This window comes from Capra hircus, chromosome 24 (assembly GCF_001704415.2).
Source record: "Capra hircus breed San Clemente chromosome 24, ASM170441v1, whole genome shotgun sequence".
Classification (NCBI taxonomy): Eukaryota; Metazoa; Chordata; class Mammalia; order Artiodactyla; family Bovidae; genus Capra; species Capra hircus.
In genome coordinates, this window is record NC_030831.1 from 45851023 (window position 1) to 45877463 (window position 26441).

The 26441-nt window shown below is 40.0% G+C and overlaps 1 protein-coding gene and 1 pseudogene across 2 annotated transcripts in view; one reads left to right on the forward strand and one right to left on the reverse strand.

The window, feature by feature from the left end:
* The window catches only part of EPG5 (ectopic P-granules autophagy protein 5 homolog), a 131673-nt gene that overhangs the window by 16358 nt on the left and 88874 nt on the right, over positions 1-26441 (reverse strand). The window contains exons 29-39 of one of the 2 annotated variants that reach the window (XM_018039566.1): positions 25333-25489; positions 22965-23159; positions 21714-21927; positions 18530-18678; positions 17761-17962; positions 16310-16382; positions 15015-15115; positions 7679-7854; positions 5340-5525; positions 4640-4849; positions 3800-3944 (exon numbers count right to left, since the gene is read on the reverse strand). In XM_018039566.1, the coding sequence (XP_017895055.1) occupies positions 3800-3944; positions 4640-4849; positions 5340-5525; positions 7679-7854; positions 15015-15115; positions 16310-16382; positions 17761-17962; positions 18530-18678; positions 21714-21927; positions 22965-23159; positions 25333-25489 (1808 nt within the window). Of the gene's footprint in view, positions 1-3799; positions 3945-4639; positions 4850-5339; positions 5526-7678; positions 7855-15014; positions 15119-16309; positions 16383-17760; positions 17963-18529; positions 18679-21713; positions 21928-22964; positions 23160-25332; positions 25490-26441 lie in introns of both variants that reach the window. The other variant, XM_005697166.3, reaches the window with a different exon arrangement.
* Positions 8829-14212, forward strand: LOC102174080 (annotated as a pseudogene).

Consider the following 26441-nt stretch of genomic DNA (forward strand, 5'->3'; position numbering starts at 1 on the left):
AATATTCTTTTTAAAGAATATTTTAAAATATTCCTTTTAAATTAAATAACATTTTCGTAGTGGTTATCATACAAATTTTATCATTTATTCTTGAAAGTCTGAGGTAAACTGGCTCCCAGACAATGTTAATTCCTATCATCTTCTCAACTGTTGCCATGACGCAACAACAAATTACTAACTGATCTAAATGCAGTCAGACTTCATTTAGATTTACCCTTTATATTTACCAGTTTCATTGTTCATCCTAAGTCTATTTATCTTCTCTTTATTATCTCCTTCTTTCTAAACAGATTTTGATTATATTTTATGGTTCTTTTTATAATACCTTAAGCTCAATGTTTAATTAATTTTTGATGTTCTTTCTTAAAATCAGTTCTAAATATTTTAAGATTAAATATTGTTGTTCCTTTGGCCATCAGTTACTTAAAAGTTTGCTTCTTCATTTCCAATGTTTTTTTCCCCTCTTGGTTATATTTTGTTACTGACTTTTAAGTTCATTGCCCTGTGGTTAGATTATCTATTTGATGCCAGTCCTTTAGAACTGATTAAGACATGTTTTGGGGCTTCCAAGGTGGCACAGTGGTAAAGAATCTGCCTGCCAATATAGGAGATTTGGGTTTGATACCCAAGCCAGAATGATTCCTTGGAGGAGGAAATGGCAACCCACTCCAGTTATTCTTTCCTAGAAAATTTCATGAACAGAAGAGCCTGGTAGGCTATACTCCATGCGGTTGCAAAGAGTTGGACATGACTGAGTGACTGAGCATGCACGGAAGACATGCTTTAATCCTAGTAATGGGTCAAGTTTCTTAACTGTTCAGTGAGACTGATACAGAGTACATTCTGCACTTACAGGGTATATCATTCTCCACATACTCACTATATCCATCTGTGCTATACAGACATCCTACAGTCTTACTGATTTTCTGTCTACGTGATCTATCAGTTACTGTCACACGTGTCAAAATCTCTATGAGAGAATTTGACATTTTTCCTCTGAGTTCTGTCAATTTTCACCTCATGCATTTTCTTCCCAGTGAACTGAACCTTACATCAAATTCCAGTGGCTCTCTTCATTTCTTTAGTAATCTTACTTATATTTATTTATGTTGGGGTGTGCTGGGACTTTACTGCTGTGTGGGCTTTCCTTTAATTGTAGCAAGCAGGGGCTACTCTCGAGTTTCAAAGCACAAACTTCTCCTCGTGGCGGCTTTCCCTGTTGCGGAGCACGGGCTCTAGGGATGCGGGCTTCAGCAGCTGTGGCAGCTGGGCTTCAGAGCTGCTGGGCTTTAGAGCACAGGCTCAGCAGTTCTGGCACAAGGGAAGAGTTGTTCTGTGGCATGTGGGATCTTCCCAGACCAGAGATCGAACCCATGTAACCTGCATTGGCAGGTGGATTCTTTATCACCGAGCCACCAGGAAAGCCCTCTTTATTTCCAATAATGCTTTTTTCTTATTTATGAATGTATGTATTTTTCATGCAAATTCAGGGTGGGAAAACACACTGGAGATCATTTGGCTTTGTAATGCTTTCTGCCTTACAGTCCTACCTATCTCATATTGATACAGCAATATCAGATTCCTATTTTAATCTGCCTAACGTGATTGCCTTATAGAAATCTTCTCATATCTTATGATTTAGATATACTTATGAATAGCTTAAAACTAGATGTTGATGATTAATACAATCTGACAATCTCTGTCTTTTAAGTTGAGCCATCTGTCCATTTATATTTACTGCTGCTGCTGCTGCTGCTATGTCGCTTCAGTCGTGTCCGACTCTGTGCAACCCATAGGCGGCAGCCCACAAGGCTCCGCCGTCCCTGGGATTCTCCAGGCAAGAACACTGGAGTGGGTTGCCATTTCCTTCTCCAATGCAAGAAAGTGGAAAGTGAAAGTGAAGTCGCTCAGCTGTGTCTGACTCTTCGCGACCCCATGGACTGCAGCCTACCAGGCTCCTCCGTCCATGGGATTCTCCAGGCAAGCGTACTGGAGTGGGGTGCCATTGCCTTTTTCTCTCTTTATTTCAGTTATTTTTCTCACCTTTTCCATCTTTCTTTTTTAAAATTTTTTATTTTTAATTGGAGGATAACTGCTCTACAGTGCTGTGTTGGTTTCTGCCATAAAACAACATGAATCAGCCATAAGTATACATATATCTCTTTCCTCTTGGGCCTCCCTCCCACACCCACCCCATCCACTGCTCTAGGTTGTCACAGAGCACTGGGCAGGCTCCTTGTGTTACACAGAAGCTTCCCACTAACTATCTATTCTATACATGGTAGTTTATATATGTCAGTAGTACCTCTCAATTTGTCCCACCCTCCTCTTTCCCCACCGTGTCCAAAAGACTATTCTCCACATGCTTCTTGCCTTCATTGGATTGAACATATTTTGGTCAATCCTTTCTATCTCTTTCTACTGACTCAGAAATTACATATTTTGTTTCTTTTGGTGAACTGCTTAGAATTTTTATCATTCATATTCTATCAAGACACACATTTAACCAATTTCTTGACTCCCTCAAACAGTATTAAAACCTTGAATACTTTTAACTCAACTCCCTTCCTAACTTATATCTATTTGTGGTCATATAATTCAATTCTAGCTTTTGCTTTTTAAATCCCTAAATGATTAACTGCAGGTTTACATCAGCAGTTTAGTTTATATTTACCCATATTTCATTACTTTCTCTGCTTATTTTCCTTCTTGAAAGTCAAGCCTTTCACTTGTGACCACTCCACTTTTACCTAAAGAACATGCTCTATTTAATACTTCCTTTAGTGATGTCCACTGGGACAAACACTCTCAGGTGTCACGGAAAACACCTTTATTTCATCCTTCTCCTTGAAAGCTGGCTGCTCTTGTTTTACCACCCAGGTTATCAGTCGTCTCCTCACAGCACGTCTCCTCACCGTCTTACCGGTTCCACTGATGCCCCCGAGAAGCGAGCTGTCCATGTAAATGTTTTTCTTTTTTCACTGGTGCTTCTGCAGTCTCACTACAGTGTGTACAGGTGTTCTATTTACCTTGCTTGGAATTTGCTAGGTTTAACGAACCTGAGGATTGCCGTCTTCCTTTCTCAGAGCAAGTTCATTTCTAACTCACCCTTACCCTGAGGATGCTGTCCTGTGTGGTTCTACATGGGAGCTCCTTTCAAGGCTCCCAGCCTAAGCAGGGCCTGGGCTTTATAGCCTCCCCTAATCCAAAGAAGGTCAGTAAAAGCCTACAAGCTAAAAGGCAGCCTCAGCACACCATCTATTTTCATGGGCTCCTCCTTTCACTCACTTTCTGACTTCTGAGATTTTCTGCCAACTTGTCAATACGTTTAATTTTTGGTTTCTTAAAAACATTTTATTTATCCAGCATTCTAAGCTGTTTTTAGCAGGAAAGGCAGTCGGAATGTCCAGTTTACCAAACTGCTGGGAGTATAAGTTCTCATTTAAAGTTTCCTTACAAGCCTACAGGTGATTCTGAAGTGCCCTCCAAGTTCAGAGCTAAACATCCAGGAAGGCTGCTCACTGGACAGTCTCTGGTTATCTCTTAATCATCATGGTGACTTGTCTAACTCAGCCCTCGGTCCACTTAACCTCACAGCAGCACCTGACAGTGTCTACCCCTCCGTCAAGTCCTTACAATTCAGGGCCCCCCACCAACACTGAGATGACAAGTGTCCAGGCATCAGCTTCTCTGCAAACAGAAGGACAGTGTCCTGACCATCATCCTGATCTCAAAATGTCTTACACACAGCGGGAAATCATTTACTGAGTGAATACATGACTTCTCCAAAGTCACTTACCAGGTGGGTTAAAAACAATGATATCATCCAAGAGCTTAGACATTTCCTGTTCAAGGACTGCTAAGGTGATTTTTCCATTTTGTTCCAGGGAGCTGAGGAACTGAACCATCTGATGAGTGAAGGCTCGGCATTTTGGCACTGCATCCTGACAATAAAAAAACGATCATTCAAATAAGTCCTTGCCAACAGTGTTAACTGAATATTCCCTGGGAGCAGAGCACTGCACTGACTGCCTCAACAGGGAGTGGAGAGGACGGAGCAGGGAGCCACGTGAGGACAGGCATGTCTAAGGGCCCTGTGCGGGGGACAGAAGTCTTTCATAACACCCAGACTAGAACCCACATTCTCCCAAATCCCAGTAGCAGTTTTTACTGCATTAATAACATTAACCACACACTAAGTACTTGCCAGGAACTTTTCCAAAAATTCTATGTTCATTGCTTAATCTAATCTTCAGAACACATTAAAGGCAAGGTATTATTTTCAGTTCAGGTGAGAAAGCCAAAGAATGACAGTAAACTGGGGATATGAGTTTGTCAGACCTTAAACTCATGTTCATTATTTGCTGCCATTCTGTTGCCAGTGACACTCAGATCAGCAAACCAATAGCCACTGCTGTCCCTTAATCCTTTTCACCTCTTGTTAGCATGTGGCACTGCTACCAGGAAAAGGCTTACTAGACGAAATAAGTGAAACTAAAAGACCCAAGAAGCCAAAATGGTATATACATCCCTCAGCTTTTTCTACTGAGCCATTGCAGGGTTCAAGACAGTCCTCAGCGGCACTAACGCGACCAGCCCTGAAGAACACTCTGCCTTCCACAGCACGCATTTAACTTACAAGATGTTTCTGGCTGTCAGTAGGAACAGAAAGGCCTGCAGACACTTTCAAGAGCTTCACAATTAATTCAGCAGAAGATTCCTTTGCCAGGATGATAGATGGCTGGTAATGGCTGCTGAAATAACCCAGCACACTCTGATATGACACAACGTCCACAAGATGCCACGACAGTGAGCTTGTCTGTCCAAGCAGAGTAAGTAGAGGAGAATCCTGAAAATGAACACACACATTCCTTTAGTTCCAGCACTCCCATCTTTCCAGAAATATGTCTTCACTGAGTCTATGGAGTGACCACTAACATTGTGTATTATGAGCACAGAAGAGTTAAAACATCAAATAAGCTTCTGCTCAAGGCAGAAGTACTCATGAAAGTAATAACTGAAGTCTTGGCAAAACACATTAATGTTAAGATTTGTAAGTATTCAGAATCCAGTTTTCAAAGAAACTCTATGATCTTGTGGCAGAACAGCAATTAATGAGATGTAAAATGAAACTGATTTTAATACTATAACTTGGTGTGGTTCCCTTAGACTATGAACTGTCTGAGAAAACCAGGCAGCTAGTTGAAGGCACATCCCATAGGCCATGCATCTATTCAAACCGAAAGAGGCAGTGGGGACACGGAAAAGCAGCTGCTTCATACAGAGCGAGGATCTAAGGAACTCGCCAAGCCTTGATCACAGGCCCTCTAAACAATTACCGTTTGGTCCACCAACTGATCTTCCTTTGCCAATAAAATCACCATGAAAAGAAGGCAGACAACCATGCCCCGGGTCTCTGGGCGGGGACTGGGGCTCCAGGCATCAGAGAGCACGCCGACCCAGTTGACTTCACAGAGAACAGACCCCAAAAACAAGAAGCAGCTCTTGGGGCTTCCTCGCTCCACCTAAAAGGAAACAACGCTTTTAGCTATCTATGTATCTTGAAAATGTATATATATCAATGTTTACTAAATTATATCTTTTAAATTACACTTTCTCCCCAGATTATAAAAATTATTTATAACTCTATCCCCTATAGCAGAGATTCAGACTTAACATTTATTTTTCCTCCCATGTTCAATGTGTGGAACATCTTTCAGCTTGTTTGGAGTTCTTTATTTATTCCACCAAGTCTTAACAGGAGAGGAATGATCTTTGCTAGCTCCAGGTAGGGCGACAAACCTCTGCCTCAGTTAGTCACCGGTGCTCAAGGGAGCCTACCACAGTCCTCACATGTGCTGGCAAGACCAAGGTGCTATATCTACTAGTCACTGCTGCCCAAAGCTGAACGTGCACCAAAACCACCTGGAGGACTTGTCTAGGGATGGGGAGGGGGTGGGTGTATCCATAGAATTCTTAATGTCCTATATCTGGAGTTAACAAGTTCCCAGGTGGTACTGATGTTGCTGGTCCTGGGACCATACCTCGAGACTATTATATTAGCATATGTAATTTTCATATGGTCTTTTTAGTATAATGTTACATTATAAGTACATCTCTGTATCATCAGTCTTTATAATTTTTGATGACTCCAAAATGTTTAATTAAGTCCTACTTAAACTATATTAGGGATGGAGGGGTAAATGTATTATAAAGTATTACTATATAATCAATATTAAAGTTATCTCTTATGAGTCCATTTCAAGCCTGTTTAAAATAAAATATGTCTAGTTACAAATTTTTCCTTTTTTTAAAAAAAGATTTAAAATAAAAGCTCAACTCCATTTGTAAAATCACAGTCAATGGAATCTGATGATGATTCATGTCTTCCAGTTACTACCATAATTATATCATGCTATTTACTCTTTCTCCCTTTTGGAAAATGATTTTTCATCCTCCTTTATAATCTATTCTCTATCTTGACCCTCAAGCCCCTCAAAACCGTACTCTACTATGGCACCAGACTCATGGAACTAAAAGGTTCCCAGCTTCTGGGCAGGGCAGTCATCTAGCCTTAGACTAAAGCTACTAGAGATACAAAGTCTATAGCAACCCTTTATGGACCATTCTATTTAATCTGTCATATAGCTAATGCTGCCCTCTTAAACGCTCTCTTACAGCTCTTTAAACAAAGGTTCAATTCCATATTCATAGTAATGATGTATATTTACGTAATGCCTGTCTCGTATACTAACCCTAGCTATAAAATCATTTCTAACCTTGTATTTTACTAAGACAACTGTCCTCAGCTTTCCTTAGAGCTCAGCTACAGCGGTATGGCTGACAAGAACACCACTGGAACACTAAAAGACCACACTGGATTTTACTCAGTGTCATAAATAACTATGGGTCTGCAATAATTAAAGCACTTACAGCGTCTCAATAATAAATGCGATATTAGGTTAACAATGAACACAAATGAACTGGTGACTATGAGCAAATAAACTGAAACGGTCATAAAAAGCTAAGACAAGACTAGAGCCTTTTTTAAAACAGAAATGTAACAGCAGCAACAAAAATGCCTGACTGGCACGTGACACGGCTGTGCCTATTTTCTGTACCTATTGCTTCTCCTCCAAAAACTCCCACACATTTATGGGGACTTTTTCCAGGCCATTCCAGGTCCTTACATGCCTATGACGCATTACTGGCTGCTATGGTAACACTTTTGTCACCTATAAGCTAATGATCCCTTACACAACTACTTAAAGAAACTAATGCTTAAGTATCGATTTACATTTTACTTCAATAGAAATTTAACAATGAAAAGTTTTAATGATACGCTCATAGAAAAACATGCATACAGAGAAACGCCAAGACTGAGCGTGACGAAGTCATCACACTATGTACTGCCATGACAACATCACGAATACCAAGGGGATGACTGCTATACTACGGACAAAATCTTCCTGGGAGCTTTAAAAATGGTCCTGCAAACGCTGTCTTACTAACACAGTAAAATGACATCCATAGGATGCTGCTTTACATAAGCACCACCCAGGCGATTAAGAATGCGAGCAGGGTCCACAGCGGCACACACAGCAACTGGGCTGAAAACCCACAGTGAACAGGCTGCTCCCAAGATGCCAGGCTGTGGCATGGAAAGTAAAGGGCTTACCTTGAAGAAGGCCTCCATGAGCATCTGGTCAGGATGTAAGTCCCGCCACGGAAGTTTCTGGTAGGCACTGTGAAAAGCATACAGAATGAACTCTGGCATTTTGGGTGCTGTACATGCTTCACAGTAATGCATCAGGTGCAACCGAAGGGCTCCTTCATCACCAGGCAAGAGCTTATCTAAAAAAGAAAATACAGCTGAATACCTTTGGGTATATCTTTAAAACAAACAAAAAACTAATACAAACCACAAATTTGAACTAAAAGTCTAAAACCTAATGTTCTCAATAATTACCCAGTTTCAAAGATTTTCAGCTACCAGGGAAAAAACTGATGGCAGAGTAATAATGAAGAATGGTAATTCACTTACTTGGGTAACTGGAAGGAGAAGCTGGTATGTGGGAGATAGCAGAGGTGAGCAGTTTTTCCCTAAAACCTCTAAATATACGACTTTTTAACTCAAATACACCTCCACAAGCCCAGCCAACATTAGGCATCCCTTTAGTCTGTTGGATTCAGTCTCATGCAATTGATCCATTCATCCGGCATCTTGGAGAAATCTAATGTACCTTGGAGAAATCTAATGTTCCTCAAAAGGAAATATTCCAAATAACTAAATCTCAACCCTCAGTGCAATAAAACTAGACTATTAACCATCATTCTAGCAAGTCACTTGAAAATGAATCTCACACTCTCCTGCGACCTGATCACTCAGTATTAACCTCACAAGTATTAATTTCTTTAGTGGCTTCAACAGCTAGTGGCAAGGTAAGGGGCATTTAGCCTAGAACAAATCTTTTCAGACTTTCTGGTTCTATGCACAGGAATGGAATTTAGTCAAAGACAAGAGAGTTACACACAATGAGAGCAGTTTCTCAACACTGACTGATGGAAGTTTCTCAACAGACTTGTGAAAAATGACCACACGTCACCAGTCGACTTATCACTAACATTCCCCTGCCCTCATCCCTAGTCCTTATGAAACAGTAACATATGTTTTTAACAATCCTTTAAAACAGAGGTGAAGGGCAGCATTTGCTTAAATATGGACAGAAAAAAAAGACAGTTTTGTTTAAATAGGGATGGATATGTAGGAGAAGATGTCTAGGAGGTAATCTCTTAGGACCAGACGAGCTTCGCTAGTCCCAGCCCAGATGCAAGTAAGTTCTGTGACCTCAGATGAATTCTTTTTGATTTTCAGGTCCTCATTTTTCTAATCAAAAGCAAAGAGCTGAAACAGACAATCTCACTAAAAGGCTATAATTTAATAATTCTTCATCTTGTTATGCACAGTTCTTCTCATTCCTCTCTCTGAGGTGAGCTACCCTACAGCCATACCACCCTGAACGCGCCCAATCTTGTCTGAACTGAGCTACCAGTTCTTAATGTTAGCCAAGTACTTTCTTATTGCTAGGCCACTTTTTGATTTTCTATATACAAACCTGTGACAGTGCTTGCCCCCTTATACTAAGAAACTAAATAAACAGCCTCTGTGACAATAGTTTTATGCTCAAATATTTGTCTCACTACAAATATATCCTGGATGGTAATAAGCAGCTAGAAGTCTGCCTTTCCAAAAAAACAAAAAAGAATACTATTAGGATTTCATGTTACTCACCTAACCAATATTTATCAAGTGGACAGTGAGAATACAGCATTATCCTAATCTTAGGGGAATGAAAAGAAGAATGTTTCTATGCCTAGAGTTTATATCACAATTGGGGAGGGGTGAGGAAAAGAGAGATAAGATATGTAAAGGTCAATCAAAAATACTGGATGAGGTACATCTAGAGAATGGAGTATTACTCAGCACTAAAAAGAAGAAAGCTCTCAAGTCATGAAAACAATGGAGAAACCTAAGTGCACATTACTAAGGAAAAGAAGCCCATCTGGAAAGCAACACTATGAATGATCCTAACTTCATGACATTCTGGAAAAGCTTAAACTATGGAGAAAGTAAAAGGAATCAGTGGCCCCTGAGGCTAGTGGGGAGGAGGAGTGACTAGGAGAGGACAGGATATTTAGGGCAGTGAAAATACTCTATAGGATACTGTAATGGTGGATACACATCATTATATGTTTATCCAAACCCACAGAATGAACACCACCCAGCATGAGTCCTACGGACGTTGGACTTTGGGCGATAACGTGTCAGTGCAGGTTCATCAACGATAAAAAATGTACCATTTGGATGGGGGATGGAGATAGTGGGGGAGCTGGAGGGGAGCCTATGCACTCAGAGTGGGGAGCAAAGGGCATATGGAAACTGTACTTTCCACTCAGTTATGCTGGGAACCTAAAGCTACACTAAACAACAGGCTATTTATATATATATGTGTGTGTGTATATATATATATATATGTATTATTAGATAACAAAGTTTATATATAACACATATTACTGCTACATATATTAACATATGTATTATTGCTATATTATATATACATACTACTATAATACATAATCTATCACCTGATGTTATTATATATAAAATACTGGATGCATGTGTGTGTGCATGCATGTTCAGTTGGGCCCAACTCTTTGCCAGCGCATGGACTGTAGCCCACCAGGCTCCTCTGTTCATGGGATTTTCCTTGCAAGAACACTGGAGTGGGTTGCCATTTCCTTCTCCAAAATACTGGACGGCATATTGGTAACTCCAGGACCCAGTGCCACATGAACACACGGCAGCCATGGAGATGCACCTCTCAGATCCCCCTTCAAACAGAACTGGCCACAAATCAGGCTACAGCACTTCAGCCCCTGGGTCAAGGCCATCCTCCGCCCTTGAAGCCCGCAGCCAACAGCTGAGCACTGACCTGGGTGCTTCCGCCAAGGGTGGGCTCCCCAATCAAGAATGACTGCACTCCAACATCCCATCTGGCTGGCCAAAACTTTCTCAGATCTGCCCTGCAGACTGAGACTCAGCCTTCCTACTCTCCTTTCACAGGTGTTACACCTGCACCAGGGGTGAAGGCTTTGCTTGTCTGCCTCTATTCCTCTCCCTCTTATTTTCACAGGCATCAACCCCAACACCTCTTAGCATTCTGGCTCCACCATGGTGTCTGCTTCCCACAGATTTCAACTGCAACAATGTGCTATAAAGACTTAGAAACAGGAGAGAAATGTACCCCGTAAACAGATATGCAGGAAAACATAAAGGGCTTAAGGGTTCACCCAGGTAGTGGAATCAGCATAAGCAAAAAAGTGGCAGTGCGAAGGTCCAAGGACGTTTAGGGGAACAATGAGTAGAGCCATATGGTTGAATGGATGCCTCCAAAAAGCCCATCCCGTAATACTGAAGTGCTCTGGGTCAGACACATTTGAATGCTGAGCTAAAACATTATTACACTTCAAAGTTTTTGAATAAGAATATAGTAGCATAGAAACAGAATTTTAGCAGAATCAATTTAGCAGGATAGACCCTAACAAATGAGCAGGAACAGAAATAAGAGGCAACAGAGGGCTACTGCAAGAATCTGGATTGGGTGGACTAATAGCCTCATAAGCCTCCTGATACAAAACATTTAGATATACTGAGTAAACACAACATCTCTGATAATGCATAGCTACATACATTCAGTGGAAGAAAAGAGGTCAGAAGCAGAAAGACTAGAAAAACAGAGCATCAGATCGATGCTAAAGGTAGCACAGGATGAGATTGTGAGACAGCATCACCGACTCAATGGACATGAATTTGAGCAAACTCCAGGAGAGAGTGAAGGATAGAGAAGTCTGGCGGGCTGCAGTCCATGGGGTCCTAAAGACATGACTTAGTGACTAAACAACAAAAGCCTCAGTTGCCCTGGGGCTGTTTATGTGTGGTTTTCAACCTCACAAGGAAACAGAAAACAAGATCTACGGACTACACCCTCACTGAAAGGGCAGATAAGGGTGGAGGGGAATGGATCTTCTCCACCTTAGCTCAGAATGGGAGTCAGAGAGCCAAGAAAGCTGATTGTGATAATTGAGTTTGGGGGTTGATTTCATGTATCTGTACAGCATGAAAAGCAAGGAGAACAAACCACTCAATCCTATAGGAAATCAACCCTGAATATTCATTGTTAACAACTGATGCTGAAGATGAATTTCCAATACTTTGGCCACTTGATGCAAAGAACTGACTCACTGAAAAAGACCATGATGATGGGAAAGATTGAGGGCAAAAGGAGAAGGGGGCAGCAGAAGTTAAACAGCATCACTGACTCAATGGACCTGAACTTGAGCAAACTCTAGGAGACAGTGGAGGACAGAGAAGCCTAATGTGTTGCAGGCCAAGGGGCTCTCAGGGGTCAGATACGACTTAACAACTGAAGAACAACAACACAGTGTGAGAAACCCCAAGGCAAGGAATTACACAGAGCCAGCTGGCAACAAAGCAAAAAAAGGCCAAAAACCAGGGCCTTCTGAGCTTGATGTGAATTCTCAAATCCCAAAAGTGATCCTAAATCCAAAAAGGCAAAAAAGAAAGAGGAGCCATCTCAAGATGACATTATTTCTCCTAAAACCAAAAGTTAAAAAAAAACTAAAGGAGCCCTGTGAAAAGACAGTTGTTTCTCCTAAAACCAAAAAAGTTATAAAAAATGAGGAGCCTTCTAAGGAAGAATTGGGTGCACCTAAGCCAAAAAAGATGAGGAAAGAAAAAGAAATAAATGGAAAAACTGGAGAGAAAAGCCCCAACCTGAAGAATGGATTCCCTGATTCTGGACCTGACTCTGACTCCAAGAAAGCTGCCAGTGAAGAAAATAATAGTGGGTTAGAGCAGGAAATGACTGTGGAGCAAAGAAGGAGCTTTCTCTAATTTTCCCATATCCAAAGAAACGATTAAACTTCTCAAAGCCCGTGGGGTGACCTTCCTGTTTCCTATACAAGCAAAGATGTTTGTGTCTATAGTGGGAAGGAGTTGATCGCACAGGCGTGGACAGGAACTGGGAAGACATTCTCCTTTGCTATGCCTTTGGTTGAGAAACTTCAGGGAGACTTGCAAGATCAGAAGGGAGGCTATGCCCCTCAAGTACTGGTTCTTGCACCCACAGGAAGTTGGCAAGTCAAGTAAGCAGAGACTTCAGTGACATCACAAAAAAGCTGGCAGTGGCTTGCTTTTATGGTGGAACTCCCTATGGAGGACAAACTGAATGCATATGGAATGGGATCAATATCCTGGTTGGGACACTAGGTCTTATCAAAGACCACCTGCAGAATGGCAAGCTAGACCCCACCCAACTTAAGCATGTTGTCCTGGATGAAGTTGACCAGATGTTGGACATGGGCTTTGCTGATCAAGTGTAAGAGATTTTACATGTAGCAATAAGACAGATTCAGAAGACAAGCCCCAACATTGCTTTTTTCTTCAACCTGCCCTTGGTGGGTGTATAAGTTGCTAAGAAATACATGAAATACATAGGAACAAGTAGACCTGATGGGTAAAAAGACACAGAAAACAGCAGTAACTGTATAGTATCTAGCTAGCAAGTGCCACTGGACTCACAGGGCAGCAGTTACTGGGATGTGATCCAAGTGTACAGTGGTTCTCAAGGGAGAACTAACATATACTGTGAAACAAAGAAACCCAGGAGCTGAAACAGAATGTGGCCGTAAGGCAGGACATCCAGTCTTTACATGGAGACATTCCACAGAAGCAAAGGGAAATCACCTGAAAAGGTTTCAGAAACGGTGATTTTAGAGTTTTGGCTGCAACCAGTGTTGCTGCATGTGGGTCAGACATCTCCGAGGCTGATCTGGTGGTTTAAAGTTCTCCACCAAAGGATATACAGTCCTACATTCATTGTTCCAGGTGAACAGGTAGAGCTGGAAGGACGGGGGTTTGCATCTGCTTTTATCAGCACAAGGAAGAATACCAGTTAGCCCAAGTGGAGCAAAAAGCAGGAATTGAATTTAAGCGAATAGGTGTTCCTTCTGCAACAGATAATAAAAGCTTCCAGCAAAGATGCCATCAGGCTCGTGGACTCTGTGTCTCCCACTGCGCTTGATCACTTCAAGCAGTCAACCAAGAAGCTGACGGAGGAGAAGGCAGAAACGGAAGCCCTGGCAGCAGCCCTGGCCCACATTTCTGGTGCCGCCTCGGTAGACCAAGTGCTCCATGATCAACTCAGCTGCAGGCTTTGTGACCATGATCTTGCAGTGCTCAACTGAAATGCCAAACATTAGTTATGCTCGGAAAGAACTTAGAGCAACTGGGTGAGGATACTGATTCCAAAGTGCAGGGAAATGGTCTTTCTCAAAGGAAGGCAGGGTGTTTGCTTTGATATCCCCACTGCATCAGTAACAGAAGTACAGGAAAAATGGCATGATTCTCAGCACTGGCAGCTTTCTGTGGCCACAGAGCAACCAGAGCTAGAAGAACCAGGGGAAGGAGATGGCAATTTCCAGGGATAGTGGGATGGCAACCAAGGTGTCAGGGTACAGTGGGAAAGAAGCAGAAGCTTCAGAGGACAGCAGTCAGGAGGTGGTAACAAAGGTAACAGATTTCAAAAAAAGGCCAGAAGCGAAGCAGAGTTTTAATAAAGCATTTGAATAGTAATTTGAAGTAGAGGATTTATATGGCAAAAACAGAACTATGCTCAGCAACATGAAACTGAACATTATTTTTCATACAGAGTTAAAAGTTAAAAGCACACTGTATTTCCTTCCTGACCACCTGCCCAATCCCCATCTCTTTAGGAAAGACAAGCTTCATCTAAATTATCTCATCTGATTGATGACTGTCGTTTATAACTTTACCGTTACTTCTGTCTTGGGTATTCCTTTGGAAAAGGTGTATTCATTACATATTCTAATGTATTGCCTATAAATTATAAGCTTAAGTCAAGAATGTATCTGCTGATACTCTGTAAGTTGCACTGACTTTATACTTAGAAATTCCTCTTATTAATAATACACTTCCCTGGTGGCTCAGATGGTAAAGAGGAGACCCATGCAGGAGACCCATGTTTAATCCCTGGGTCGGGAAGATTCCCTAGAGAAGGAAATAGCAGCCCACTCTGGTCTTATTGACTGGAGAATTCCATGGACAGAGGAGCCTGGCAGGCTACAGTCCATGGGGTCACAGAGTCAGACACGACTGAGTGACTCACATTTTCATTTTTTTCACAACATGGGGGAAACACAATTTCAAAACAGAAAGGTCTGTTTTCCATAACTGATGACACTCAGTATTACCTTACCAAAACTAAATAATTGTAGGGGTGACCTCTCCTTGTTCAAAGATGATCGCCTACCAAATAAAATAAATGAAGTAGGAAAGCAGAGGCAAAAGATTAACTGAATGACTTAAGGAAAAAGTGAAAACTAACCAGAGGCATCATACAACATCTTCCTACCTTTAAAACTCTCATGCAATGAGTCAATGCAGTCAGTGAACAACTGCACAATGCTTGAGGCCACCACAGCATCACTCTCCAACCAGGGGTAATGTCGCTGGCTGCTTTAAATAAGAGAAACATACACTTAGAAAGGAAACACTATGATTAAATTACTGTCGGTCCCAGAATGTATTACGTAGCCCCAAAACACATTTAGATCGCTTTAAAGGCTGTAAATTTCTGGAGGTGAACTGTACCTTTTAATATCAATAGCATAATTTTATTTACTTTCCTTCCTAACCTTTATTCCAATGTAATTGTTTCAGAAGTGTGTCATCTAACTAAGTATCAAATTAGCACTTCTTTTTTAAATCCAATTACACCCGTGAACCCATCCCTTGTGGATCTGGGTTACATTTCAAATGCCTCAGAGAACAGTTTTCTCTACCTAAAGCCTGAAAGGGAAAAAAGTCATATAAAAAGTAACCAAAAGTGAACAGAGAGGAATTAAACAAAGGAAAAAAATCTTTATATGAAAATTCAGTTCTAAATCTGGTTTGGGGCTTCCCTGGTGGATCAGAGGTTAAAGCGTCTGCCTCCAATGTGGGAGACCCAGGTTTGATCCCTGGGTCAGGAAGATCCCCTGGAGAAGGAAATGGCAATCCACTCCAGTATTCTTGCCTGGAGAATCCCACAGACTGAGAAGCCTAGTAGGTTACAGTCCACAGGGTCGCAAAGAGTCGGACACGACTGAGCAACTTCACCTTACCTTCAGCTTAATCTAGTTTAGAAAGTTCAATGTAAAAAATAAATTCCATTAGCTCTTCCTGGAAATAAACTGCATTATGATATGCAGTCTCACAGTCACCACAAAATCCTAAAGTTTGCAGACTGTTTAAGGATAGCCCTCTGAGAGAGAGCAATTCCCACCCAGTAATTAACGTAGTCCCCCAAAAATAACTGATACTGGGTAAAATCACATAAGTCTCATATTTCGCAGTGTTACATTATCAAAATAATGTAATTCAGGAGAACACATTTATTTTTCTGAAATTAAATACTAAAATCATTTAACTTTATTATGGAAAGCTGGAAATAAGAGTCCAGTTTTGCTTCAAAATCAACAGCTCTGATCAATCAGACTAGCAATTCCACAAACAGAAAATGTATTACGTTCACTTTGTAAATAAACATTTTCTAAATTTAAATGCTGCCCTATATAAAAATCAAATATGTGAACCATCAGCTGTACCAAAACATTATCAGAACTTTATAGATTTCAAAAGAATTTGAATATCAGAAAAACTATTTACCTTTCATTGTCTTCTAAAACCAGTATCCATGGCTTAAAGAGCTGGATGATTACTGAATGTAGGGATCTTAGCACTAAAACAAAGCAAAATTTTTAGAGACAAGAAACAAGTCCATCAAATGAAGACGGGCAACAGGCACATGAAAAAATGTTCACCACTGCTAATCATCAGGGAAATGCAAATCAAAATCGGAAAGATACCACCTCACACCTGTCAGAATGACTATCATCAGACAACACAAACACTAAACGTTGGCGAAGATGTGGAGAAAAGGGAACCCTTTATACACTGTTGGTGGGAATGTAAATTGGTATAGCTGCTCCATGGAGGTTTCTCAAAAGACTAAAAATATAGCTACCATATGACCAAGCAATTACACTCCGGGGTATATATCAAAAAAAAACAAAAAAACAAAAAAGATACCATGCATCACAAAGTTCACAGCAGCATTACTTAAAAATGCCAGAATATGGAACGAATCCAGGTGTCCATCAACAGAAGAATGGATAAAGGAGATGTGGCGTCTACATCTGGTATACACACGTGTACACACAATGGAATACTACTAGGCTAAAAAACCATGAAATTCCCTTTGCAGCAGCATGGACGGACTTGGAGGGCATTATACTGAAAGACAGATCCTGTATGACATCACATATGTGGAGTCTAAAAACTAAAAGTAGTGACTGTAATGAAAAAGAAGCTGACTCACAGATATAAGAACAAACTAGTGGTTCCCAGCGGGAGAAGGAAGGTGGAAGGGGCAACGAAAGAGGAGGGGATTAAGAGGTACAAACCAGCAGGTATAAAATAAGGAAACAGAGCCAACATTTTATAATAACTATTAAATGGAGAAAAATCTTTAAAAAGTGTGAATCACTATATTCTATACCTGCTACTTATATAATATTGTACATCAACTATACTTCAATTAAGAAAAAAAAAGAAACAAAGTTGACCTTTTATCAGTATCACTGGTAACTAGAAAATCTACTTATTATCTGTATACTTAAAAACCTATGGTGATACAGAAAAAACATGTTTAATATAACTAAGCATATTTCAGTTTTCATTTGCTGCAATAAAATTTTTTTAATTGGAGAAGTTTTATTATAATACAATGTCACAGATAATTTTATAACACATTTTTTAAAAATAAAGAATTAAATACTCTTAATGAGATAAATAACAGGAAGAGAGAATTGGAGACTGAAACCTATATCTTTGTATTTCACCTTACAAAGTGAGGGTGAAGCAAGCACCCACTATGTAAGTGAACACAGGTATGACACATATGGGTTCACACTTGTAATGTGTATTCCTGTTTTTTCTTTGTAACATTCAGATACATAGATTTATCACCAAGATTTAAATATTTTAGTGTCTATTCAAGTCTCTCCTGATGGAAGGTCAAAACACCTAAGCTCTATGTTGCTCTAAAGGCATATTACCTGTTTTGCTGCTGGCAGATGGGTCTTGGGCCAAGCAGGCCATTTCTGAGTCAAGCAGCCTTTTTACAAGATAGCCCAAGAATGTCTTCATATCTGCCATGTAAGGACTCCATTTTGAGAATAAACCAAAACTTTTAAAGTCCAATGTGGATAACCGAAGCTTATAAAAAAAGTTTGACAGCCACTGTATAGTCTCCATTACCTGGAAAAAAATGACCAACTTAAAATAATGCTTACTGAATATCTGCTTTCAGTAGAATATTACGGTAGGCTGAGATGAAGAGCTTTGACTTTGTAATCGAGTTACAAAGGTATATAGCATATGAAAAGTCAATCAGATTTCAAACTCCTTTTCAAAAGCAAAGATACCATTTTTTCATATAAATTCATGTGAACTCACATCATGTAAAACTGATGAAGCCGACAGCTTGGGGGACAACTGCGTGAAACCTACTCAAAGGAGCCAGTGAAGCAGGAGGGTGAAGGTGGAAAAGGGAGATACAAACAGGCTGGGCCTGGGCTATTCGGGAACCGTGGAGCAAGAATCAGACTGAGGCACAAGAGAAAGGCGATCCAGGCACAGAGGGGTGGAGACAGGGGCAGGGGACGGGGGAAATAGGATATGACTGACAAAGGAAAGCACAGGGCTCTTGGAGATAAAAGGATACATTTTTAGATATAAATTTTAAATGTGTTCCAGTTGTTTAAAAAAAAAAAAGGAAATGAAAAAGAAACATACAGAAACTTTATAGAGGCAAGAGCTACACACCTGCTTGTCGGACAAGAGAACATCAGGAGAACTTTGAAGCACCGTGCTCTCCACAGAAGCTACCCCCTGCTGGCAGCCTGGGGTGCAGCAGCCCAGGGCTCTCAGGGTGGCTTTCCAGCACTCGGGGCTCAGCAGCTGTTCAGCAGAGCCTTACAGGGTGTGGACAGAGGACAGCAAGTCAGCATCCTTCACAAACTAACTTTTCAACATGAATCGAAGAACACATGTACTTTACGAATGAATGAGCATCAAGTAAAAATCCAAAACACATTCATAAAGGTTTGTGGTAAAGACACCAAAGTTAAGAGAACCTACTGATCCCAAGTCTCTGGAAAAGGAAGGAGCGGTGTCCTCTTAAGCAAATGATGTGTCGACAAGCAACATAAAGGAGGACTTGGGGGAAAGGACCACTTACTCCACAGTACTCAGTCCATCAGAAGAGTCCCTGGAACAAGCAACTGGTTATTTTGAAACATTTTGTCTAACTTTTTACTTGTTTTAAGCTTTGCCTCAGGTGGCAAACTCATTTTATGTGCCATTGTTTGCTGTTATTCAAATTTCTTGTAATTTATTAAGGTGAATGACTTCAGATTTCATTATTGACTTGGATATTTGAGGTAAATTTTCCTTTTTGTTTATATAGTGCTGACTTTTTTTGTTTGGAATTAAACAGATTGATAACCTAATTTGTGACCTCCAGACCTTTAAGGAAACGTGTGCAGCCATTACAAATAGGCTAAAGCTGTCAAGAGATTGACTCAACATTGCCTTTCTACCTTAAAATTAAAAACCTACAAAAGTTGGTGTTAAAAAAGAAAAAGAGAGAGAGAACCTACTGAAAGATCTGTGCAGGTGGACACCTGACTTTCCTTATTCTCAATAACCCTGCTGGGAGTGAACACAGAAGAGCCATCTGAGCTGCAATCTGTGAGCCCCTGACTGGGGAATGGTAAAGGTGCCATCTTTCTGGCTGGACAATGTGAGAGAAACAGAGGAGCCATGGAATAGAACACAACTGCAGAGTCTATGCTCTTCAGAAGAAGTCTCATACTCATCGAACACCCCACTCCTGTAACAGGCAAAACCTAAAGCAACACAGAGACAGTATGCAAAAGCAGAGACCACCAACCAGTACTCAGCTACCTGAAAAACTCGCCTCCCAGAGGACAGAAACTTACACCCTCAGGCCCTTACCCGGAAGTGGCCTGGATCAAGTAGGACAACAGTGGCTCAGAAGGGCAGGTCTGGAAGGAGTCATGCACACCCAGAAGATGGCAGTGAAGCCAGGGGGAACTGCAGTGGGCTCACCCAGGGCAAATGAAGACAGATTAGCAATGAGTGAAGCCCTGGGAACACTGCCGTGATGGCCAGGGAGGGATGGGGCACCAGGAGGCTAGAGGTCACAGAATCTGACAGAGGTGGTGCTGTTAGTCTTAAGCCTGTAACTAACTACTTTCCCTGCAAATTAAAACTTTTCTGCTAAATCCAAGTCAGTGGTTGCCTGTATAAACAATTTAGAATCTCTTTAAAGGGCTTCAGGGAAGGAAGCTTCCCTGGTATCCAGTGCTTTGTTAAGAGTCTACCGTGCAGTGCAGAGGATGTGGGTTCGACCCCTGGTGAGGATATGAGACCCTACATACCACAGGGCAACTGGGTTCAGTTCAGTTCAGTTCAGTCACTCAGTTGTGTCCGACTCTTTGTGACCCCATGAACTGCAGCAAGCCAGGCCTCCCTGTCCATCACCAACTCCTGGAGTTCACTCAGACTCACGTCCATCAAGTCAGTGATGCCATCCAGCCATCTCATTCTCTGTCGTCCCCTTCTCCTCCTGCCCCCAGTCCCTCCCAGCATCAGAGTCTTTTCCAATGAGTCAACTCTTCTCATGAGGTGGCCAAAGTACTGGGCTTCAGCTTTAGCATCATTCCTTCCAAAGAAATCCCAGGGCTGATCTCCTTCAGAATGGACTGGTTGGACCTCTTTGCAGTCCAAGGGACTCTCAAGAGTCTTCTCCAACACCACAGTTCAAAAGCATCAAGTCTTTGGCGCTCAGCAAAGTAATGTCTCTGCTTTTGAATATACTATCTAGGTTGGTGGGTTAGTGAACCATAACTAGAAAGCCCGCAAGACACAAGGAAGAAAGATACTGCATGCCATAGCTGAGGCCTGACACAGCCAAATAAAGAAATATTTTTTAAAATAAAAGCTTTCAGGGGAAAAATCCATAATATATGTTTAATCAAATTGTGAAAACTTAGGAGTAAAACTTAGCTATGTAAATAAGCATTAAAAATTATACAAGTGCATTTCTGCACCACCACTCCCCACCCACCTTGCCACCTGCCGCTATAGGAAATAATGAAAACTTTGAAGGGCTTTGAAAATTAGACTATACATTCTTCAAGTAGTCCAATACATAAGATCATTAGCTAATTCATAAAACTATTTCTGTAAAGTAACACAAAGATTTGACATAATGCAAAATTTAGTTGTCCATTACATCAATAAACTGTATGAAGCTTACATGAATAAAGTAAATACTATCTCATTTTTCAAATTTCAATAAAATTCCTGCCGAGTGAAATTCCAAAAATTAAAAAGCCTGCACTCTTTACTTCTCCTTTATTTCTCCAACACACTAATGGAAAACTGTAGGAGGGGAATAGAAACAGTGGAAATTTGGAAAATTTAATGTTGCTCTTTCTCTTGGATAATATAAAAACAGTGTATCGTTATATTGGGATAAAATTCATTTGCAAAATATGAGAGTAAAAAAATTGGCGGGGGGGACCCTAAATGTATTCACCATTTTGAAACTAGAAAGAAACCAACTGGTATGTTAAGCACACTGTAAAGGAGCAATTGCTTTCTATTCCCAAGTCTACAGTCACCAGAGTAAGCAGTCCCACCCCAGTCAAGACAGCTGCAAAATCAAAGTAAAGAGGTGCACACAGGACTGCGGACTCTAAAGAGTGGCCCTGCCCAGCTAGGGCCCAATCTGACAACGGACATTTTTACCGACAGCAGCCTCTAGGGCATTACTCACTGAGCATTTTGGGTAAAGATTAGTAATTCTAAATTCCTGCATGCTTGTATTATTTTTACATTTTTAGATGACATCTGTGGAATGGTTAATGTCATACTGAACATTCACTGCGATCTAATCAGTCACAATTAAGACACTTACTTTGCATCAGCAGCCTGAGAATGTCACTGTACTGGTCAGGAAACTGGTAGAGAAGAAGGTAAGTCCAGTGCTTACAGAAAAGATTAAATGGCATCAAAATATCTTCGTCTGGTTCAAGGCCCCAGGCAGTAAGTGCCAAATGAATGGACTCCAGAAGCCTGGTACGATCAGACAGAGGAGGTTTAGTGGAGTTTAACCATTGCTTAAGATCGAACTAAAAAGAAAAAGAAATAAGAAGCAGTTTTATTTATACTAGAAAATTGATTGAAATAGAGAAAATTACGTGCAAATTAGTTTGAAAGTCAAAAGTTTACCTAGCATTTGGCTTTTCATAAAGATTGAAACTAAAATTTATAGACTTAAAAGAATCTAGGCAGTTTAATAACTAATGGTGCCATTATGTCTTCATCTCTACTTCACTCTGGGGGTTCAGAGGCAATTTTTTTTAGCTCTGCATGCTTTTTTACAATTTAAGAATCTTGTTGGTAAGTTTTCCCTATAAAACAAGGATCAGAACTGTGTAGTTCTTCTTCACTGGTCACGCTGCCACAAAAAAGTGGCTGCTTTATGGAACTACCTGCTTCTAGTGGCCATATTTCTAAATCTGCATCAGTTAATGAAAATTCAGGGTGTTGATATCACCTTCCAGAATCCCAAACTATGCTTTCCCCTATTAAAAACTGAGATCAGTCTCCAGGTCCCAACAAATGTCCAGGTTTTATGATTTATAGGTGTCAGAGAAGTACAACTGAAAGCAAAATAGCTAAGGCTCTGAATTTCTCAACTGGTAACATAAATTCATTGCCTTGGTCTAGGTTAATAATATTCTATTTGGAACAAGACAAAGGCAATTTGCTTAAATCTGGCTTATGCTAAATATGAGAGACCGTGACATACTAACAACTCAATTATCAAACAATTGAGCCATAAATTCAGGACACATTCAAATGAAAGATATACCAAATTATTACTATGAATATTTCAAAACTGTAGGAAGTTTTTAAAGAGCTTGGGAGCTGATCTTTTTTATACTACATGTAGTGAGACTGTCTTATATGATATAATCAATGCATCCAGAAGCAGCAGCTACGGGATCAGACTACTTGAAGATGATATCAAACATGAAAAGGGTCTGTGCACCTCCAGTCCCCCTGGAGACAGAGCTCCAAGGACCTTGCATTTCTGAGGCACAGAGAAACAGCAGCAGTACCTAGAGCTCAGTGACAACATCAGGACTGAGCCACACGTCACCTTGGTCAGCAGCATGAAAATCATGTCGCTGTTGTCCTCGCGCAGAAACTTCACCACCTTCTCGTAGAGCTGGATGAACTCCGCGGGCGCAGCACTGGGAGTGAAGAAAGGAGACAGGAGAGAGCAAAGCCTTCTGTCCTTCAGAATGGTCTGAAGGACTTTTCTGCATTCTGATTTAGTGCCACTGATAAACACCTTAAAAGAATTGAAAAGGGAAAATGTCATCGAATTCTCCCCTCCCCAACTTTTCTTTGAGCAACCAAGTTTTAAGGAATAGTATATACAGCTAACAGAATTTTTTCTAAATGAAAATATGAAACAATCAAAAGAAACCTAAAATCGACAGAGATAAATCTATCACTTTCAATGTAACCTATATTAAAAATTCTGGATAATCCATTCATTTGGTTGGACAAGTCAAAGAAAATGTTTAAAAGATTAAAATACTGGGATAATCTGAATCCAGAAATTTGCAGTGTACCCACCATGATTACTAAGTATCTAAAGTGATTCTGCACTATGTCAAGAAAAAGATTCTAGGTTACAGATTTTATTGAGATATGCTTTAAATACTTTAAAAAGCTAACTTTCATAATTAACATATACCTTGTTTTAATTTGTTCTAATGTTTAAGAGTATTAGAATATAAGCTGATATTTAATTTCAGAGTTAGTAAAGCTTTGATAAATTTGATCAGAGACAGAAATAATAAAGGATAAAACTGATAGATGTGAATATATAAAAATTTTGACTTCTATATGGCAAAAAAATCATAAAATTATAGAAAAACGACAAAGTAGAAAAATTATAACACATTCCAGACACCAGGTTAACAGTCTGAGGAGCTCTTCAAAGCAATCAAAAAACAAGAAACTTCCCAGCAGAAAATTTGCAAAAAACAAAAACCAGAAAAATCACAAAAAATTATTAAATCATTTGAAAAATCACACAACTGAACTAGTACTTAAAGAAATACAACTTAAAATAATCACAAAGCACCACTTCTGTTATTAGATTAGCAAGACCTAAAAAGAATGATCAGTCCTAATGTTAGTTCTAACATGGAGAATAATAAATTGAATGCTGTTGTTACAATGTAAATAGGTATAAACTTCCCAGTCCTTTTGACATAGTGAGCACACTTCTAAGAAATTATCCTAGGAAAATCAGTCTAATAATTTCACAAAGACATGTAAGAATATTTAGTTCAGGCTTACATCAGCAAAACAACCAACCTAGCTAAATATTCATCCAGAGAGCACTGGCTCAATACATTACAATATATCTGTACCATGAAACACTATATATTAAACACCATGATGCAGATTTTTATTTATTATCAAGGAATAATGTCTAAAATGTTTTTGAATTAAAAAAAAATAGCATATGCTAGCTTTTAAGTGTGTATCCTTATCTCTAGATCTATATATAAGAATGATATATCATTTTTACACATACACACAGATACCAATAGACCTCAGAGACACACAAGATCAACTATAACGAAATGTTAGCTACATAACCAGTATCTCCAGGAGATTAGGATTATAAGAAATTTCTCTTCTTTATACTTTTTACACTGTCTGTATTGCTTATAATAAGCACTCATCAATTTCATAATTAGGAAAAACATTTCTGAAAAACCTATTTTAATATCTGCTCGGCATCACCTCCCTAAAAGTATCCAATAAATAGCCACTCATTTAATTGAATCTGAAGGAAAGTACATGGTAGTATTTCTATATTTTCCAGCAAGTGGCATTCCTTGCTTTAATGACACATTTCATAAATCTGTCACTGCCCTTGTCCTTTTTATATATCCATATATTTAAGGGTTAAGTCAAGTAGATAAATTGTGAGTAGCAACTGAGAGGCAGCAGTGGAGAGGTGGAGCAAGCACTGAATGTTGAGTCAGAAGACCTGGGGTCCCTCTTGCCTCCAGGGCTCACCAGCTGTACTTCTTAGGCAAGTCACTCAATCTTTAAGAGACTAGTTTTTCTCATCTTTAACACTGAAATGCTATCAATCACACAGAGTCATTGTAAGGATGAAATAAAATAATGAATCAAAAAGGCATTTTAGAAACAGTAGTCTCAGTAATACTATTATTAACACCAACAGCATACAATACAATTTGACATCTCCCTGGAGACTTTCATATACTAATAATTTAACATCTCTTTCTGAAAAAGCAGAATTCCATACCAGCAATTCTAACCACATCTTGAGAAGTCAACAATTCAAAGGGGCTTCTGACTTAGGTAAGACTCTGAACCTTTAAGTGTGGAGTCAACTCTGATTATATCTAAGAGGACACTGCAGGGACTCATCATATGTAAATAAGGCTAAAAACACAGGATAACCTTACCTGTCCCAAGATCTCAATGCATGAAGTAAAGAACTGCCTTGTGGGAGGATGACGCTGGGTCTCATCACTGACATAATCCACAACAGTAAAGAAGAGGCTGATGCCAATCTTCTGAACCCCAGGGGTGGGCTGCGACTGGTAGGCATTCACTAAGGCCCTGTGGGAAAACACTGGTAAGGCTACTGGTCTATAGTAAGAGAATTCAGACCCACGGTGTTTCTCTGATACTCTCATTTCTCAGCAATATCCTTAAGAGTTCTGAGAGCCCCACACAAATGTCACTTTAGAAATATTTCACAGGATAGCTTACAACTTGACCCAACAACTTATTTTCAACACAAAGAAATGATTTTATGTCCTCTTGGGGTGAGGGTGGGGGGATTAGCCTTTATTAACATTAAGTATTTTCATATGTCAAAGTCAAATTGTGCTAGTCACTCAGTCATGTCCAGCTCTTTATGACCCCATGGACTGCAGCCCACCAGGCTCCTCTACCCATGGAATTCTCCAGGCAAGAATATTGGAGTGGATAGCCATTCCCTTCTCCAGAGAATCTACTCAACTCGGGGATTGAACCTGGGTCTCCTGCATTGCAGGCATATTCTTTATTGCCTGAGCCACCAGAGAAGCCCAACAACTTATTTCCAATACACAGAAATGATTTTATGTCCTCCTGGAGGGAGGAAAATGAGCCTTTATTAACATTAAATATTTTCATAGTTGTATGTAATCCACAATTTTACATCCAATTTTTCCAAATTATCCAAATAATCCAAATATTACTCAATGTTGTATATTACATAAATACATGTTTTTAAAAATAAGAACCTTGATTTCTCTAAATTTTAAAATCTAAAACAATGACTTAGGTTGAAGAAAAAGATTTTTGTATAGAATAAGATACTAATATAAAAGATATCTCTTCTAATTCTTACTCTGTTTTGAGTTTTTTTTCTAGAAAAAGAAACAGCAACCTCTTGTTCACCTTATCTCCTTCTCCTTCCCAGACCCTTCCAATCTAACCCACAAAAGGTCTCAATGCCCCCATCCACACCACCATCCTAATCTACAGGGGGATTAGCTGCTGGTGAGTCAACTTCTCCTTTCCC